Source organism: Falco cherrug, chromosome 13 (genome assembly GCF_023634085.1).
Source record: "Falco cherrug isolate bFalChe1 chromosome 13, bFalChe1.pri, whole genome shotgun sequence".
NCBI lineage: Eukaryota > Metazoa > Chordata > Aves > Falconiformes > Falconidae > Falco > Falco cherrug.
Genome location: NC_073709.1, coordinates 18,221,322 through 18,241,358, shown reverse-complemented (window position 1 = coordinate 18,241,358; position 20,037 = coordinate 18,221,322). Strand labels below are relative to the sequence as shown.

General features: G+C 50.9%; 1 protein-coding gene across 2 annotated transcripts; it reads right to left on the bottom strand.

The window, feature by feature from the left end:
• Positions 1-1,357: 1,357 nt before the first annotated feature.
• Positions 1,358-18,575, bottom strand: FOSL2 (FOS like 2, AP-1 transcription factor subunit). 2 transcript variants are annotated; one of them, XM_055725911.1, is made up of 4 exons: positions 17,804-18,575; positions 11,477-11,731; positions 7,711-7,818; positions 1,358-6,203 (listed from the first exon to the last, which is right to left on the bottom strand). In XM_055725911.1, the coding sequence occupies exons 1-4, from the start codon at positions 17,900-17,902 to the stop codon at positions 5,694-5,696; spliced, it is 972 nt and encodes a 323-aa protein (XP_055581886.1). In that variant the 5' UTR covers positions 17,903-18,575; the 3' UTR covers positions 1,358-5,693. The 2 variants fall into 2 exon arrangements, with proteins under 2 accessions (XP_055581886.1, XP_055581887.1); XM_055725912.1 differs by lacking the exon at positions 17,804-18,575 and adding an exon at positions 11,865-11,971.
• Between the last annotated feature and the right edge of the window lie 1,462 nt (positions 18,576-20,037).

The following is a 20,037-nucleotide window of genomic DNA, read 5'->3' as shown; positions in this document are numbered from 1 at the left end:
ACTGCCAGTGAAGCAACCATGCTCTCCATCCCCCGTTTTCAGAGCAGAAGCTTTGAGTCCTTCTGGCTGAGGAAGTGGATTAGGGGGAACAGGGGAAAAAAAAAAAAAGAAAAAAGTAAAAAAAAAAATAAAGTCACCTCAGCATGTATTTTCTAGCTCTATCACTTTCCTTTTCGAAGCCAAGATGAAAGGATTAATGCATTATTTGCCTTTTAGCCCAGGTGGTCTGCTCTGCTAGCCTCTGCCCCATTTACCATTGTTGCAGCTAACAGCTGTCTGGATTGCAGCTGCTCTAATTAAAAACGCCCTGAAATGTGCTACAACCAGGCACCTGGCAATGCTGTACCCATTTGTTCACATTGAAGGAACATGCGCGCTTTTAATTGTTCATGGCAAAGGGAGCTTTTTAATGACTTCAATTAACAGAGAGAGAAGAACTCCAGTTAGCTCTTGCTGTACAAAAGAGTGTCCACAATGTCATTAAAACAAGATTTACAAGTGTCATAACTCTCAGCAGCATAGTCAACAATACAGCCAATCATTACAACTGAGCACCAAAGGAGAAGGGGGGGAATGTCACACCACTGAGGAACGGGAGGAAAAGAAAGGAGTACGATGGGGGAAGGTGCAGAGGAAAAAAGACGTCATTTTTTCTTTTCAGTCTAGATTGATTTTATTCTACAAAATGCTACTCAGTTAAAATTGTAAAAGCAAAACCATTTTAATATGTTCTTTCTTTCATAGCAGCAAGCTTTCTCTAACAAGCTTTTTGTTTTAGTGCAAATACTGTAGGCCTGTAATTCAGAAAAATAACAAGAACAGAAAAAAGACAACACCAGATAGAACACCTCAGAGCTGAGAATCTCCAGGACTGCAAGAACGATATCAAGATTACGATGAGCAAAGAAGGGTCCCAATTCAGCAGTCACCTTTAAGAACCTCCTTGGCAGAAACTATTTCACCGCAAATAAAAAACAAAAAAAAAAAAAAAAAAAAAGAAAAAAAAAGAACAGAAAAAGAGAAAGATTACGATCTAAAACTTTTGAGGGAAAAAAAAAATATAAAAGATAATGGTGCCCCCAAACCTTCAATAATCCTCATTGTCGCCTGATAATGACTGACTCCACCTCTGACACCCATTTTGGAGACGCCAAATATGCTGCCAATGCTTTCAATTTGCCCCCAGGACAGCGGAATCAAAATCAGGCCCCTTCTGTTTCTGAGGATCTTAAAGTAGACTTCAGTGACACTAGTAACTTATCGCTCTAATAAAGATGCACTATCCCTTATTGATGTTACTTTGAACTACACAGTATATCAAGATATATACAACAGTTTATCCTCTCACTGAGCAAAAACAACTGGATACCTATTTTCTACACATTTTAATATGGTTTTAATATCAAGTAACCACAAACAAGAAAGTGGAATAACCCTTTAATCATACAGAATAGAAGGGGAACAATTAAGTAAAACAGGATGGGATTTTATTATTATCTTGTATTCTGAGATTTGTCCTGAACTCCACCTACTGTTCACTGAGGAATGATAATGCATCTTTAGAAACATATCTCTTTTTACATTTTATACAGACAACAACAAAACCCAGAATGTTTTCTTTAAAGAATAGGAAAAAAATTACTAGCCTAAAAAAAGAAGTTTGGAGTACTTTTAATGCTTTCTTTATTATATCCAAGTCTTGAACAGAAAAAAAGATGTAAACATGATAAATAAATAATAAAATATAGATTGTTCCCCCCACCTCTTAAAATGTTTGACTTGGCCTTCCTAATGAACTTGCAAGTGTCACAATAATAAGATTTCTTACATTTCAGAAGTCTGTTTTAGGATAAAAAAAAAAAAAACCAACCCCAACAAGAAAGGAAAAAAAAAAAAAAAAAAGCAACAACCAAACACCAGGAAGGTGAGTTGGGAGGATGTTAAATTAATGGCAGGCAGATCTGCTAGAGCAGGCACAAGACGGCTGCCTGCCAATAAATAATAAGATACCAGGGAAGAGGGGGGTGTCTTAGGTTTTTGTTTTTTCTTTTCATTTAGGACGAAGGCCAGGTGGATCCTACATACAGTAAGCAGCAAAATTAAAGGTTCAGATGAACTAAATAGATCATTTAAATAATAATTATAAAAACACAACAGAGAGCTACTGTCCCCAACATGTTGGTCCCAAATCCCATCACACCACAAGCAGTTTGAGACTTACCCAGTCTCCACACCTACAAAAAAGGAATGGATGAAGGCAATGCCGCAACTGGGAAGGGGGAAGGAGGAACTAGGGAAAAACTAGAACAGCAAACATCACCTGGAAGCTGAATGTTTCCTTCAATGCAGCTGCTACTGCTCCTCCCAGTTTGGCATTGATTAATTTAAGATGTTATTAGAAGCTTAACTGGGCCAGTCACTAGTGGGCTGACCCAACACCACCTGAAATTCCCTGGGCTTTTTTCTACTGACTCAACAACTCTCGGTCAGACACTAGTTATAACAATTCCCACATCCCCATTACATGCAGAACATGGAGACACTACATTTAGGAATTGGCAGAAAAGGTACTCATGGAAAATACCACTTTGGGGATGGGGAAGACAGTCAATTCCCAAAAAGCACACCAGTAAACCTGAAAAGAAAGCAGGGCCAGACCAAAACAGCAGCAGAGCTCAAGTTGTACCTGTCTGCCAGAAACTAAACAAAAGTAAGGCTGATCCACAAAATACAGAAGGCAGGAGGCCAGTGATCCCAACACAGACGTCCTCTGAGAGATCTGAGGGACAAAACAGGCACGCACAAAGTATTTGGGTTTTTTTCCAGATAGTATAGAAAATAAAAATAACTCTTTTCTGGGCAGTTTTACATGGATCCCATCTGTTATGACAGGACAGGAAAGGGGACCGTCCTGTCCTGTCTCTGAGAAGGTCAATGACAAAGTAGCAGGCAGTGCGGCAAGGGCCAGCTGCGGCTCCTTTTGGCAATGATTCAGTGAGCAAAAGTAACAGCAGATTTTTGTTGTTCCACTAGAAGTTAGGCTAACTTGGGTTTGAGGAGGCACCTGACTCCCTGAAAGCCCTAGTAGCAATGGTCCTGATCTCCCAGGAGACAGCGATCCTGGTCAGCTAGCCTCCAAAGTAGCTGTATCACTTTAGGACTGACCACTTGTCAATGCCACTATCTGCTCAAAAATGGGTGGCAATGACATGCAGACATATTTTATTGAACAGATTTTTTAGATTTTAGATTTCAAATCCAGGCTGGTCCAAACAAGCATCTGGGAAAATGGAGACAGAGAAACAGCAGTTTCACCTAAAGTGATATCATCTACATAAACCCCTATGAAAACAGGATCCTCTGTGCTAACTACAGGAATTTTAAGGTCTACTTTATTAAAAAGGAAGTTTTGATGTTCATATAGGGACAAGAGAACTCCTTTATCATTTTACTTATTGTGTAAGCTCAATTTGAAATCTCTAGCACTGGTGTAATGATGGAAGTGTTTAAGCAATACAGAAAAAGCCTGAATCACAATCAGCTTTATGAAACAAAAAGATCACTCATGTCTATTTCTGGCAGGTTTGGTAAATATCTGGGTTTAAAAATAACAGTAATAATAAAAAAGCAAAGTCTGCCTTCAGAGCCAAAGTCATGTCCCTTTGAAATGATTCAAGGAATAGGCAGTGGCCAGGGTTTGAGGGAAGCCAGCCCTGCTGAGTAAAAGTCTGGATCCACAAGACTGAAGCCCCTTAATTCCCAGTGGAGTTGGTGGGGACTGCAGTAATTTAGCATTTCATGAGACTGGCCCTATAATTGCATATTGCATTCCTCCAGGTCCAGCCTGACCAAGAAATACCCTGGTTTCAGTTGATTAAAAAAAATAATACATATATATATATATAAGAACAAGAAAATCTCACACCAAAATAAATAGCTGCCACCACAGCTTCGACAGGCAGGACCAAAGAGACATCCCCTAATGGCTTAGCTGGCAAGCCTGGCAATCCTAGTGTGCACGTGGTCATGGTTTGTCAGTGCCTTGACATCAACAGGAATTGAGCTTGACTCCAAGTGGGAACATATTACACAGATTGCTGTTTTCAGTAGTGAACATCAGTGCTGGAGAGCTTGTGCCCTCTGTGAGCACTTAGTAGTAGCAGTCAAGCCCACAGGTTGGAGAAGACAAGGACCCAGGGCTAGGAGAAAAGCCCTCTGATTTGGTTTTTTTTTTGTCTTCAGGCCAATCAACCCCCCAAAAATCAGATCAATTACAACGCAAAAATTACAAACCCTAAAAAACCTACAGAGGCCAAAGACCAAGGTGCAAATAATGGTAATCAATTTTTCCTCTGCTGTCAATTTGTCATTCATAACCAGAGGTTATCAGAAGTTCTGCTCTAGTTCAAACAGGTCATCACTTCAACCACGCCATTCCTGCTTGGTCAGGAGTGCCTTGTGGCCTGTGCTGGAAGGCTGGACCACTGCCTTCTCCCCAACCTTGGAAACTGGGAATCTCTGAGCAAACAACACCCCCTCGTATCAACTGGTAGATGCGTGCTGCTTGCTTTCCCAACAATGGAAAAGTCAGCAAGAATACAGCCAGCTAGTTTCACCCTCTTATCCACTGACAGTCTCCATCCTAGATTTATAGGCATGTGGTGCCACCTCTTTTTCGGTAGCATGTTCTGCAAATATGGCCAAGGGGAGGGGAGGATTTACTAACAGGAAGAGATCGGCTTCTGAGTCAGGAGCCCTGATGGGGAGGAAGATGCAATACTCCCTAGACAGCAGGCAGCCCAGGAAAAGAAAACAACAAGCAGTAGATTTGATATCCACCAAACTGGGATAAAACCCTGCCCAAAGACACTGGTAAGTGCCAGCCCAGCAGCTTTTCTGATGCTACTTTGGCCCTGAGATGCTAACTTGTTTTTTGAGGAGTCCAAGGGGATAAATGTATCTTCATTTTAAAAAAGAAAGGCTTCTACATGAGCCTCCTGCTGTCTCTGTTCACCATCTCTGTGCCCCAGGCCAGAGTTACAGGCTCTGTCTTTGCTGCTGAGTCCTCGGGCTCCTCTTGGTCCCCTCCTCTCCCAGACCTTCCAGCCACCCCTCTCCTGCCTGGGCAACCCTGTGTTTCCCACAGCCTGTCCCAAAAGGAAAGATCCTAACAAGCCTTTAAAGTTCAGAGCAACTGGATGAAATGTCATGGGATCGACAACATTGGAAATGATAAGCGCAGAGAGAGAGAGAACGAGAGAAAGAGGGAAAGAGAGAAGTTGCAAGATCAACTAACCAGAATGATCTAAGCACAGAGCACAACTGATCAGATCAATTCATAAAGGGAAGGGACGACTAGCAACCGCCTGCAGCTCGCCTTTAGTCCTGGCCAGGGGTGCTCCCCAAGTCCACTACGGCCGTGAAGAGGTTTCCATAGGCAGTTGCTACAGAAGGGACATCACCCTCTCCAAACAGTCCTGGTGCGTCAGTCCCACCCTTGCCGTTTCTTGCCTCCAGGGAGCTGGTGTTGGTCCTCACTCTCCTTCCTGGAGCTGCAGCACTTCCCCATCCTTGTTCTTGCTGCCCTTGTGCTTGAACGATCCCATGCCTGTCTCTAATCCCATGGAGGGGGGCTCCCCCCATGGTACTGGGGGGGATGTAACACACTGGCAAAATGGGGGGCCGCAGGGGAATTACAATGCCAGCAAGGTGGGAGAGTTCAAGGAATCCGAGGACTGGTCACCACTGCTGCTGCTCCTCCGGTGAGCTTTGGAGCAGGACTCGGACGGGGAGAGAGGAGACTCCTGATCCAACACATTGGGGTAGGTGAACACCAAGTTGGAAGAGCCAGGAGTGATGGCTGGTGTTGAGGTCACCACGATGGGAGTGTTGAGTGCCTCCTCCCCATAAAAACCTCCAGCAATGCTGATGGGCTTAATGACAGACCTCTGGCCTTTGTCAAGGACCAAAGAGGAAGATGGGATCTCTTCCTCCACAGGCTCCTGCTTCACCACCACCGCTCCGCTTGCTCCAGTCCGAACACTCTGGAGACTGCTGGATGGTGGGCTCCGACGTTCCTCAGGGCTGATTTTGCACACAGGGCTATGAGCCACGAGCATAAACTCCAGCTTCTCCTTCTCCTTCTGGAGCTCAGCGATCTCCTTTTGCAGCACTGACTTCTCCTCTTCCAGCACTTCAGTTTCCTGCAGACAGAAGTGGAATAAGTAAATATCATAGGCTCTGGAACTGCTCCTCACCTGGAACATGGCCATCAAGTCCAGTTCCCATCTGGCATGGGCAGATACACCCCAGACTCTTCATGAGCCAAGCAGGCACCAGGTCATTGCCAGCTGAGCATCTTGTGTTTCATGTGCCTACCAGTAGGCTATTCCCAAACTCCCCTGATCTAGGGGTTATAAATAGTCTTCTCATGAGCTTGCCTTAATTTTCTCATGGCCAGCTTCTATCACTCTGTCCTGGCCTATGACTTCACCCTTCTCTCTTGCTGTCTGCCTGACAGACACCCTGGCAGAGCACACTCAGATCTCCTCCCATTGTTTTTTGTCTTAGGTAAGTCATATTCTTTTCACCTAGATGGAGGCCATGTACAGCAATCTCTAAACTGTTTCCGTTATTTCTGTATTCTTTCTGCAGTGAATATTCCAGATTAGGTCTGACACTTGCCTGACTCCGGCACAAAGGTGTAACACTTTCATCTCCACTGGGTAGTCCCTTGACACACCCCAGGATTAATACGTTCTTTCCCATGGTCACATCACACTGATGGCTCACAGTCAATCTGCGAGCAATTAGTACCTTCCTGTATGAGGAGCTCACCGTTCCAAAGAACTCGCTCTCAGTCCTTCAGGATACGACCTCCCACTTTGCACTCCTCTCACTCCTATTACTTTAGTCATGACAATCCTTAAATTCTTCCTATAGGATGTTCTGCCCCCCCTACACTGAGAAGACCTCCCAAATTTGAGTCAGCAGCACGTTTCACTGGTGTGCTTTCACTGCTGCTGTTGCACTGCTTAATAAGATCATCAAATAAAACCCGCCCCAAGCTAGTTCTTAAGCAGGAGAGCTGGAGTCTTCCCTCCAGCCTCTTTCAACACATCCCATCCTTGACTCCACTTCAGTCAGTCCCTGGCCTCACCGTTCTTGTGCTCATCCCTACCTTCTCCAGCTTAACTAGTTATTCCCCCTGTGGGACCAGACTACACGTCTCTGTGGTGCTTCCTTTGTGCAGGAAATCAGTTACCCCCACCAAAGAAAGGTTAGGCTAAAGGATGTAGCTTTGATAGGTAGCCAAAACATCTGCCTCATTTTCTGCTGCTTTCAGATGATCCTATCATCTTCAGTGCTTTTGTCTTCAAAACCTGCCTTTGAGGCACACAGCATCTTTATTTCCACTTATGGAGGGAGACCAGAGGCAGGGAGACTCACGCTAGTTGGGAGGTTAGAAGGGAAGAGAGCTCCTAGGACATTTTGGGCGGTCAGCACTGGGAATTTAGGCTCCTGAACTCTGGGCCTGAGCCCTGACCACCACTGATATAGGAGCAATGCCATAGAGTGACCTCAGAAGGGGGAGGCAGCGTGTATTTTGTAGCATCTTCCCCAAACATACTAGCGGAGGGAGAGCAATGCCCTTCAAGCTGGTCCAAAGGGTGGGTGACAAGGAAGGAGAAATGTATGCAAAGCACATACCGCCTGGAGTTTCTCTGTTAGCTCTCGACGCCTGTTACGACACTTAGCAGCTGCCAGCTTGTTCCTCTCTCTCCGGATCCTTCGCTTCTCTTCTTCCTCAGGCGACAGCTGTGGGCAAGTGCCAAGAAAACCCACAATCAGATCTGAGCAAGGCATTCCTTGAAGTTCGTGAGGATTTAACCACAAGGCAAAGGAAAAAGGCCTGATCCAGCAGGATGCTGAGCACTCCCCCTCTTCACTGATGTCAGCAGAAGATGAAAGCACACAGTATCTCTGCCTGCACCAGGTCTTAGTAGAAGGGTGAGGAGAAGATGGAGCAGGGAGCAAGGGGGAAGATTGTGTAAGAGGACAGTGAATCTGCACCAAGGCCAAACAGATAAAAGATGCTCTCTGATTGTTTCACAACTTGGGTGGTACATTAAGCAAAACCAGAGCATGATGTTGTAAGTGCCTCTTTCTTGAAAGAAAATATCTGCTGCTTCCCACACAAAAATAGTTGTTAGCTTGAAGGTCGGCGATGGGGTGGAAGGGGAGACAGGAAAATCATCAGAGCTCCCATAAAGTCCATGAAGCAACAATGATTTATACCACCCAAAAAATCTGACCTCAGATTTTTGAGCACTCGGCAAGATAACACACTGTGCTTCTTGCATCAGCAGGCAAGGCTCCAGTGATATCAAGGGCTTCCTGAGGCCAGCTGACATCCTCACTGATGTAAATCAGGAGCAATTCCATAGAAAGCCATCAAGCGACACACTTGCGAAACCAGAGGAAGCAAGTAGGAGCCCACAAGATCTGGACAAGCCAGGCCTAGATTTTGGGGTTTGAGACGAGGTTTTAGAAATGCCAGCAGCGGCAGATAGGCTTGCACCACTGCCAAGGCGGGGGATTCGGTACAGCAGAGCGTGAAGAGGGCCAGCGCGGCCGGGCTCACAGCTACGGCACACGGCGTGCAGGAGCTGGCGCTGCCACGGGGACTCAAAGCACACAGAGGGTCAGCTGTGCATCCCCCTCCGCTGCAGACCCACCTCGTGCCCTGCACTGGAGCTCACCGGGCTGGTGTGTGCTGTTGGCCCGGGGACTGCAAACAAAAGTGAAACAAGCACCCTGAAAAGCACGTGTCAGATCTCACGTAGCGCCAGCAGCAAATATAAAGAAAAACCTTTTCATAAAAGCTTTCAGTTTTAATGCCTTTGGAGGCTGTCAAAATCGCAGATGAGACATTCCCCCTTTCACTGTCTTTTCTTTTTAGCGTTAGTTTTACTCTAACCTCATTCTGGTTTGTTTTGGTTTGCTTTATTTCCTTAATTTCGATCTTTGCCATTTCAGGGGGTTTACTTCAGCCTCTGTGCATTCACCTCGCTCAGTTCTGCTTTTTTTATTCAGGATCTGGTCCACGCCTGCGATTTCACCTGCACGCAACACAAGCGCCCAGATGCACACTGAATGACAACAAGCACTTCTAGGACTTCAGGACACAGGTTTGGGGCCTGAAAGCTTTTCTTTTCCGTCAACAGATCACAGCACTCCATCTCAGGGTGGGGGGGTACCTCTACCCTGCTGGGCAGCAGCCAGCGGGGGTCTGGCAAGTTCCCCCGACAAAGGACTCCCACAGGCATTGCTCTCCCTGCTGCAGCTCTGCCTGCTCCCTTCCCAGCCTGTATATATGCGGGATGAAAATGCATTGCACTCAAGAGTCTGCAGTACAGCAAAGTGTTAAGCACGCACACAGGTTCTGGGCTGACCCGGGGCATCTGTGTAGAGTTTAAGAGCCCTTTCATGCTTTAGAAGCACAAACCTCAATAAAGTATGTTGGGACTGAAATTTTTCCTCCCAGGGCCTTCAGCCATTTTAAAATTATTTGCCTCTGAGGCTATGCTTTGCAAAAATCTCATAGGTGGGGCTGAAGCCCCTAATCTGGACGTGCTTAACTTACAATGGGTCTAAAAAGGAATATTCTGTCAGCAGTTGCTGGATTTGTTTGAAAGTGGTTGCATTTGGCACTCTTCATGCCCCTGCTGTACGTGTTATCTGTAGCTTGTCCAAGCCCAATACGTGCATTCGCTGGCAGTAATGTTCATCAAAACAGGGTCTTTTCATAAAGCGTTACACAACGTTTTCCAAAAAGGCACTCCGATGTGGTGTTCAAAGCACCAGCAGCAGAAACCTGAGCCAAAGAGCCACGGTAAAGCGCCCGGGTACTGCCTTAGCACGCGTCTAATCAAAAGGACTTGGCTTTGAATGACCCACAATGAACGGCTTGCAAACAAGCCACAGGCCAGGAATTGCTTGGCAGGCATCCTTCAGCAAATAACTCTGAACAACAAATAAAGTGGAGAATATGGTGATCTCTTCACGGCCAATTTGTGAACACAGAGGCAGCATTTGTCAAACAAATTAGTTGTTGCTAATTATTCCCCCAGTTCTCATGAGAGCTTCCCTGGCTTTGGACACCAGCCCTGCACGAAGGGAACCAGGAGGTAGCTCCGGCTGGTGGAAAGGGCTGGCACATACCGGAACCACCACGGCTGCTCCATCCTTCCTCCCAAAAAACGGGTCCTCAGTGCACCCATACCAGCTCCCTACACAGAGATGCGGCTCACTCTGGGCAAGTGACTTTAACCCCTTCCCTGCCTCTTAGGTCTAAACCAGACAGCGACCCCACATAAAATAATCAGACTGTGAATCAAAACAGATGACGTGGAAGTAAAAGTAGGGCTGGTGAGCCTTATTAGAAACAGACCTCATGCAATAGCGTGGGCTTGGGTACTGAGGGTTCGCAGGGCGTCTCATTACACCGCTTTGCAGCAACTCACACAACCGCTGCTTGGGAACAGTTTGGGGAGATCTAGATTATTCAGATTTTTTTAAAAAAAAATTAAAAAATTAGCCTAGCACTGTGGATAGCTGTTCACCGGACAGCCCTGGAAAAGGCTGTTTTCTACTAAGAAGAATTCACAGGGCTGTAAAGATTTCCAGAGGACAAATTGCCTGCATCTAGTCTGCCACCCTGTCCCAGCACAAGATCCAGGGTCCTGGCTCGATAGTCCCATCAGGAGGCTAAGCACAGGGCAGTAGTAGCACAAGCTAACCCATCCCAGCTGTGAAAATGCCAGTGGGCTGGGAGTAGAAACATTTCTGCTTACCCCCACCTCCCCGCTGTAAGGAGATCAAGCGATTGCATGTTTGTTGCGGGAAGGTGGATTTAGACCCTGGATATCCAGAAGGATCTTGCTACTAGAGTCGAGGTGCTCTGGGGAAGCTGTTCCTCCCTGCACGACGCTGTCTGGTACTGGTGGTATCCCCCAAAAATGAGACTGGAGCAGCGCTAGCTGCTGCAGAGCAGACATAAACCAGCAGTTGATGTAGTTTGGTGTCAAATTCGTAAAGCACCTACGTAAAAGAACCTCTGCTGGCTCAGAGGTTTCCTTCTGCCTGGAGTGGCAGAAACACTCAAATTGAAACCCAGGGCTCGACTTCAGAGTTGCACCTGCTTTTGAAACTGAGCCGCAACGCGGCCCAGCAGTGCGAAACGTTTGATGGAGATTGGGTAAATCTTGCCATACGATGAGAAAGCAGCAATAAAATCACCCTCCAGCTCACACCCTACGTCAGCCTGAGAAATCCCAGCACCTGTACAGTGCAGGGGACAGCCCTCAGCGTTCCCCCGTGGGGCCAGGGGATCCCGAGAGAGGGCGGCGGGGCGGGGGAATGTCTCTGTACACCTCTTTGAGGCACCCCCAGATGCTCTCCCCACCATGGTTACCTGCTCATCTCTTCGTCTCCGGCCCACTGTGGTCCCGATGGTTTTGATGACCCCAGGGCGCTGAAGGGCCGTGTGTCCAGCCACGGAAGACAGCGGGGGCAGCGGGTGGCTGTAGGGGTGCGAACGAGAGTAAGGGCTTGACATGGAGGTGATGACGGTAGGCTGGACCATCCACTGCAGGTCTTGGCTGGTTGTGATGGCGTTGATCGTAGGGATAAAAGCACTGCCTGATCCTGGCATATCTACTCGAAATTTCTAGGAGGAAAGGCAGGGCAGAAAAGGGAGAGAGAGAGAAGAGAAGAAACCATCAATGAAAGCAGAACATAAGCGGCTACTCAGGAAGCAGCTAGGCCCTCAGGAGTGGCACCAGCGAGGATCAAAGCAGCACCTGAAGCAAAGGCACCAGCTGCTGGCGCCTCTGCAGCAACCCGGGCTGCCCCTGCCTGGCACAGACCCCCAAGGAAGGTGCTGGGCTCAGGCCCCAGAGCAGCCCTACCCTCTCCCAGCCCCCTTCCTCATCCCCCCACACACCCCCAGCATCCCCTACGCCAGCCACTCCTCTCGGGCAGCGTCCCCACCGCAGCCACCTCCCACCCATGCCCACCGCGCCTTCCGGCATGGAGCGAAAGGGGAATTAAGGAGTTTCTAGAAAAACACTTCTCTGCCAGTCCAAAGAAAAGGAAGAGAAACTTCAGCTCTGAAATGCTGTTACCAAGCAGAGCAAAGCCGCCTTCTGCCAAAGGATTCCCCTGAAATTCGGGCTGGGTCCGCACCGGGTTTGGTACAGCAAGAATAGCAGCTTGCTTCTCGTTCGGTGGTTCTGTGCTCGTCACACACACAGGGCGAGAAAGCCGGCCCTGGGATGGTTACGTGCGAGGATATGTATTTTAATAGCAGCCTATAAAATAAGTCTTAGGATTCAGATCGGACAAGTTCCCTGCAGCTCTCTGCACTGTCTAGACAAAACAAGGCAGCAGTAAAACCAAGGCAGCAGGTAATGATCTCCTCCAAAATACATGTACACCTTGTTTCAGACAGAGAGGTAAATCCATCTGGATAATATGCTGGCACTAAACTGCAAGGAAAACAATCGCTTGTCCCCGGAGGGAGAAGTAGGGGAGAAAGAATGCTTTTGTCTATGCGGAGCTCCTTCGGGAGGCTTTCAATGGTTTGACTCAGTTTTACAGACAGACATACCAGCCATTCTCCAGCCATCGCAGGCAAGGGACAGGGCTTGTAGGACCAGCAGCTGTCACTACCACCCATTTGTAAGCCTTGAAATGATCCTGTGAAAAACGTGCGTGTTCTTGGGTCAACAAACTAGCTTCGCAGAGAAGCGAGAGCCCTTGCATCAGCCTGACCTCAGCTCAGGTAAGCGTCCCAGATAAGGGCCTTCAACACAGATTTCCTTTTCAGGGTGTGCCTAGTCAAGCACTTTAAGAGCTTTGTTAAACCAAGGCTACTGCAAATAGCATTTCACATTCTGATAACTACAGGCCAGTATTAGCCATAAGAAAGTCCAGCTGCCAAGGCCTGGAGACCAGGAGATCCAGTCTTAATACTAACAAATGCCATCTTACAGCTCTGGACAGCTCAAAACCTAGCAAGAAAGGATGAGAGGGGGAAGGACCGTGAATCAAGTTAAGCAGGTGGGGGAATTACACAGACAGGGTGACACTGGCACTAAGACCTTGGCAAAAGCCCCACCAGCACCTCAAAGATTCACCTGGAGCTCGAGCCCAACCGAGCCTCAGCATACCTACAGCTCAGAGTGCATGCCATCTTTGTGACCTCTCCCAATTAACTACAGAGATCCAGAGCTACAAACTGATGACACTACAGGGGAATTTACAGGCACAAACGCCCTTCTTTGCTCTGCCCAGTGTAGGCTGTGACCACATGGCACAGGAGAGGATACCTTGATGCCTCCACAGCCATAAACACAAAGGACCTTAACCTTGCAGAAGGGAGGAAGTGTGAGACTAGTTGAACCGCAACTGCTCAAGTCAAGGGACACAAGTTCTGCTTCCAGCTCCACAAGTGGTTTCTGCCATGACTTTTATCTACCTGCGCCACCATCCCTCCTGTACCCAAAACGCAGAGAAGAGAGAGTCCTGTCGCCATTGCAGGGACACTAGAAAGCTATGGCTGCAAAACCTTCACAGATCCTTTGGTGCTTTGCTATGAGAAGACACCTCTTGCATTCCAGAGCAAATGACCCTTTGCTGCAGTTCCAGGTCGCTGCAGCCTCCAACACCCAATGACCTGCTAAAAATTCCCATCGGAGGTCGGGAGAGTCAGATCCACCACCAAATCAGCCACATGAGATATAAGTGTCTTGACACAAAGATCAGGCTCCAAGTTATTGATAATGTGACTATTCCGCTTGCAATCACTCCTGTATTCAGCCTAGGACCCTTCTCTAACGCTGTCTCCTGGACAGCAAAAGGGATCTGCTCAGTTCAGCCACATCCCTCGGCAGCTCCACGGTGCTGGTTTGCTTGCAGACCCAAGGGAAGAGACTGGCTGCACTGCAGTCCCTGCCTGTGCCATGCTCCATCTCTGTCACCAGCTTCCTTTCTAATCCCTCAAAACATCCTTAAAAAATTTTTAAAAAAAATCCCTCCAACCCTTATTCTGTATTTTCCAAAGGCAGTATTTTTCCCAGATAACTAATTAAGGGACATGCATGCTGCTGTAACAGGCTGAGCCTTCAGATACGGGAGGCTCAGGCTACCACTGGGGTTTACAAAGCATCGCTTCCTGACCGGTCAGGCTTTCCCCACATACCTCGCCTTACCTGCTAGGACACTGCACTGGATCAGTTTTGCCATGCCAAAATGCTGCTAGCTCCCACTCTACCCAGTGACCATCCGCTCTGACCCTTGGGACACTGCTGGTTCTGGTGACAGGACCCGAATTCCCTGCCACCTCCCCTGCACAGCCCCTTTGAGCACCGGCCTCCTCACAGCAGAGCTCCAGACCTTTCCTCAAACTGCAGCTCCAGCTTTGTTGTCCTCCTCCTCCCCTCAGAGAGCCTCGATCCCCTTGCCAGCCCGGCAGCACCGGCTGCCCTCACCCACCTCCCCATTTCTGCGCTTTCCAGACTCCCTCCTGCCATTTCCTCGCCCAGGACACCCACAGCTCTCCTCTCTTGACCCGGGAGAGGCTCCTGGAGGCGTCTCCCTGCCAGTTCTTGGGTTTTCTTATCTACAAAGAATTCACTGTGCTACAGAAAAGACGGGGCGATAGCCAGATTGCAGGGCTGCTCACGCAGCACGCACTCAACCACAAAGCCACCGCTCTCTTCCTGACCCAAGCAACACACAGATGAGGGTATCATTAAAAAAAAGCAACAACTAAACAGCGAACAGAAAGAGTCCTGTCATTAAGAGTGCCAAGAACTGAGGTCAGTCTCTGCTCTGCCTTAAAGATATGGGGTTGGATGGGGGCCTCCCCTGACCCATGGTCGAGAGAGTTCCCCAGCGAGTCCTGTCACAGGCAGGGACAGGCCACGTTAGCAGGTCACAACATAGGAGCACGGGCAGCATGGAAACATTTCAGGGTTCTGCTCTGTGGTTCCCTTCATCTTAACAAGGAGTTTCTATACCGCACCCCATCGTGTCTCTGCTCCCCTCTGGACCTTCACTTACACCCGTAACTGCATGTGCTGAGCAGCAGCAAAAACTAGTCCAATGGCCACGAGAAAAAACAAACCCAACAACAAAACCACCAAAAAACCATCCAGTAACAACTACTCAGGTATCAAATATAGGGTGTATAGGATGTATCCTATAATAAATACATGGCCCCTGATGGCTGTCCCATGTTGAACATCTCCTCGAAGGAAAACTGCACACAGTGCTGGGGTATCTGAGGGGAAAGTCGACCAGTCTGAAAGAGTACACAAACTCTTCCCATTAAAGTCTATGTTTACCACATGGCAAGTCAGTGATTAGGAAAATAGCATGACACGCAACTCAAAAGAAAAATGTTCCAGTGCTGTGTTGTATGGGAAAAATAATTAAAAAGCATCAAAGTTTTGGCTCAGAGACACAGTTTCCATTTAAACATGTGACTGATGCATCTTTTCTTGCTTTGGGAAAAAAAAAAAACCCAACACACTAAAGAAAAAATTTCTACAAAGCATGTTTTCTGTAGCGATAAAATTCTGCAGATCTCTCTAGACCAGAATCGGCAGAACAGCCTGACTGCTAGGGTAAAGGCAACGCTTACATTTGATCCTAATCTACAACATCTGTAAGGATCAAGGGAAAGACAACGCAAAAGGCCTTGAGAAATCTCCCGGATTCTTAAAGAAAACATTTATGTTCTCGCTAAGCCGGTGTCCTGCGCAAAGCCCCGTTTCAGATAGTAACCCTAGAAACTGGGCTCTGGCCCCCGTATCAAACACCACGCACGCCGGCTGCCCGGGGAAGATGTACAGTCCCCGAAAACAGAAAGGGGAAAACCCCAAAACAGGGGTCGGTCCCGGGCAGCCCCCAGGCTGCGGCCGCAGCAGTTTCACCACCTCCCGCAGCAAGTGCTTGAACCCAGCGCAGCTGCTGCGCCGGGGCAGCAAAGGGAGAGCGAAGGATGTGCAGCTTGCGGGGCGTTCCCAGCCTCTCAGCCCCCCTCCCCGCTCCCCCACCTTGTCCCGGCGTTTACTGTAAACCGGGAACGAGCCGGGGCCGAGCGAAATCCCTGGAAGCCTCGGTCCGCAGCCCGCAGAGGGCACCAGCGAGATGCGTTTGGAGCAGGCGGGGAGCGGCAGCGAGTCATTTCTGGTAAAACTTCTTTAATGTGAGGAATGTCACGGGCTGGTACGGTTGGCAAAGTTTAAGATTGGACTTTTTTTTCTTTCCTTTTTTTTTTTTTTTTTTTTTTTTTTTTTTGAAATGATCCTATGACTTCTCGATGCGAAGACAGCAATGCGCTCACCCTGCCAGTTCGCTCGTACGGGCCACACAAGAAATAATAATATTGTGAGGAAGGGGGGGGCGGGGGGGGGGGGGAGCCCAACTCTGAAAAAGCGGAAAAAAAAAAAAGTGAGGCTGGGCCAGCTGATGTAAACAAGTTATGAAATAACCCAGGTTTGTATAACTGGCCCGATTGTGTAATGCCTTCCCCAGAAGTGGTGGAGTTAGTCTATGTAGGCATATAAGCCGTTCTGAGATGTTGTCTCAGGAAAATGATACAATAAAAGAAAAGAAAGCCACACACCCAAAAAAAAAACCCCAAGCCACCCGACCAGGCTTTTCGGTCCGCGAATTCACGCCGCTTCCACAGGAAATATCTGCCATTCTTCCAGCGCCGCCCGGCAGCGGGAGCGTGGGGGGCGCGGGGGGCGCCCCTGGAAACTCCCGCCCGGGCAGGAGCCACCGGCCGCGGGGGCGCGGAGGAGCAGCGGGCCGAGCGGAGCGGAGCGGCGCGCCGCCGGGCCTCGGCTCTCCCCCGTGGGAAGGGCAGAGCCAGTGTCACGGCCGCGGAGCCCGGGTTTAGGGAGGGGGTCAGGGGGACACGGGCGAGAAGCGGGCAGAGCGCTTCGGGCAGAGCCCGCGTCAAGCCGTCCCCTGCGCGCGTGACGGCGGCTGCTGTCGCGCCTTGGAAGTAACTCGGGCGGCACCTCCCGAAGTCCCGGGGAAGGCGGCCAGACCCACCGGCGAGCCCCGGGCAGAGCCCGATCGCTCGGGCAGGGCCGGCAAACAGGGGGCCAGAGCAGCTCCCGGCGAGAACAAAAGCAGGAAGGAGGAAGAGTGCGATGCGCCGTGTATTCGCGTTACCGGCCCCGGAGAGGAGTCGCCTGCAGGAGCACTTTGATTTCCGAGCTGGCCCCGGCCCGCCGCTGCGGCGGGTCCCCGGGCACCGGGCGGGGGCTCCCCACCGGCACCCGCGGGCGCCGCTCCACCCGTGGTGGCCGGGACGGCCCGCCGGGCGCCTCCTCACCGCGCGTCCCCGCTCGGGGCAGGCCGCTGCCTCCCGCGGCACCGCCGGCCCCGGCCCGGCACCCCCGGCCCCGAGCGGAGGGGAGCTCCGCCGCGCGTCCCGCCCGGCAGGGTCGCGGCTCTCGCCCCGCGGCGGGGCGGGCAGGGAGGGGAGGAAAGCGGCGGGGGCGCCGGGACGGGACGAAAAGGGACGAGACGGGCGGCTGCCGGCTGCCCGCGCCCCGGCACCGCCTGCGCCCCCGCGGACGGCGCCTCTCCGCCGGGCGCCCGCGCCTTCGCCGCGGAGGCAGCGCCGCTCCCCGGGCGTGGCGGTGAACTCCTGCGCCGGGAGCGCTCGCAGCGGCCCCGGAGGGACGGGGAGAGGGGCAGCGCCCGGCCCTACCTGCTGGGCTGCGCCGGTGGAGTAGGTCTCGGGGTGTCCCGGGGAGCCGCTGCTGCCTCTGGAGGAGGTGTCGAAGTTCCCGGGATAGTCCTGGTACATGGTCCGAGGTCGGGCCGGGGGAGCCGCGTCCCCGCCTTCCCGCACCGACACCCGCCGCTCCCTCGCCGTCTCCCCGCCCCCTTCTCCCTCCCGACCTCTTCGGCGCTTGCCTCTCGCCTCCCAAGGCTCGCCGCGGGAAAGGGGGGAAAAAAAATTTAAAAAGGGGGAAAAAAAAAAAAAGGCTTTGGAGGGGAGGGAGAAGGGTGAAAAAGGCTTAAAAAAAAGGGTGGTGAAGAGAGAAAAAAAATAAAATAATAAGAACAATAATAGAGGAGGCTGAGGCAGCGGCGAAGCGCCGACGGGACGGGGCGGGAGGCTCGGCGGCGCCGCGGGAGCAGAGCGGTGGGCAGCGCGCCCCGATGTCCTCTCTCCGCGCTGCCCGGCGCGACTCGCCCCGCCGGCGGAGCGGCCCCAGGGGCTGCAGGCGGAGCGGCTCCCCCCCCCCCCCCCACACACACACACCCCGCCACCGGCCGCCCCTTTTCCCGGTGCCGGGTGACTCAAGCGGGCCGTACGCCCCGCGGCTCCTCGGTAGGGCGAGCGGGAGCTCCGCGCACCCGCGGTGACTCAGAGCAATGGCATCGCCCCGGCCCCACTCGCTTATTATCCGCCCGCCGCCGCACCATGTGCACTCGCACACGTCAAACCCGCGGCGCACCGGCCCCACCTTGCCAGCGCGGAGCCTCCCACCTGCCACCGTCGCGGGGGGGGGACACGGGGAGACGGGGATGGGCCCCGCCCCCGCCGCGCCCGCCGCGCCGCCCCCGCCGCTCAGCCCGCCCCGCCCGGACCCGCGCTCCGGCGCGGGTCCGGGCGGGGCGGGCTGAGCGGCGGGGGCGGCGCGGCGTCGTGTTCCCGTCAGGCCCCGCCTCCCCCCGCCCCACTTGGTCCCGTCCGCTGTCGCACGTTGCCAAAAATGGTCATTTGCGTCGCACGACGCGAGCGCGGGTTTCCTTGCCGCGGATGACGCGCTGCGAGAGGGATTCCCTGGCCCGGCCGCCGCGATTTAAAGGGGCAGGCACACCGCTGACAGGGCGGCCGGCGCTTTTGGGGGAACGGGGCGCAAATGTCGCTGTCACCGCCGCGGGGGGCTCGGAGGGGATTCGGGACGGGGGGGCTGCCCAGCACTCCTCCCTGCGGCCGGGCGCCTGGCACCAGCAGAACCCCAGCGCCAGGTCCGCTTCTCCCCGGCATCCATACACCGAGTGTTAGAGCCGGTTTTACAGCAGTGTTGACCTATTTATATTATTTCTATTTTACTTATTATTTTGTTTTATTTGTATTTATCCTATTGTTATTTTTTATTTATTTTTTAATTATTTGTCTTTTTATTATTTTTCTTTATTTTTTTAAATTTTTCTTTTTTAAAAAAAACTTTCGGTTTTTCTGTTTATTTTTCTTCTGGTTTTAATTTTTGTTATTTTTATTTTGTTTGTATTCCTCTCCCCCCCTTATTTTTATTGTTTACTTCCCTTTCTATACCCGTTTTCAGTCTTAAAGTAGATTCCTCTGTCCTCCTAGGATCTGGCTGCAGAGCCACTCCAGGCCTCCAAAGCAGAGTATGTCACAGGCACGGCAGGCAGCAGCCCCGGGCTTTCCTGCAGTAGAAACTCACGGGGCAAGGACCGTAACAGCCCTCCGCAGGTGGCTGTGGCACTGCCAGGTCACTGCCCGGCACAGGCTGGAAGGTGGCAGAAGCAGACAGAGCAGAGCCATTGGCACAGAGAACGCCGGCTCTTGGGTGACCTGCAGCACACAGAGCAATGATGATGTTACTTTACAGATTGTTAAAATGCTGCTCCTAGACCCGAAATGTCTCATTTTCCCACTCCCTGGAGGATTCACCCAACCCTGAGTGTGTCATTTTTTGCTGGTAGGGAAGGAGAAGTCATCTAAGTTCAGGCTATAAAATCCCATTTGAGATGTCTCATGGACAAAGTATTTTCCCACAGGAGCTCACCTGAGAGTAATGGGCTTTCCTCCCCTCACGCTGGGAAGGGAGAGGCAGCCTCCATCCCACCTCAGTCCCAGAGCTTTCGGGGAACCCTGAAACAAAGCAGCCCATCGGTGCTAAGTCTTCAGCACCTGATTTTTTTTTAGCACTGAGCCAGGCATTTGGGACTAAAACTCCTGCC

What these genes read in the sequence shown, in the direction of transcription:
- FOSL2 (XM_055725911.1), bottom strand. Translation starts at nt 17,902, where the DNA reads ATGTACCAGGACTATCCCGGGAACTTCGACACCTCCTCCAGAGGCAGC. An exon ending in CCACCGGCGCAGCCCAGCAG is followed by an intron (nt 11,732 to 17,803) that starts GTAGGGCCGGGC and finishes CTTTCCTCCTAG; the next exon opens with AAATTTCGAGTAGATATGCC. An exon ending in GGAGACGAAGAGATGAGCAG is followed by an intron (nt 7,819 to 11,476) that starts GTAACCATGGTG and finishes ACTTGCCCACAG; the next exon opens with CTGTCGCCTGAGGAAGAAGA.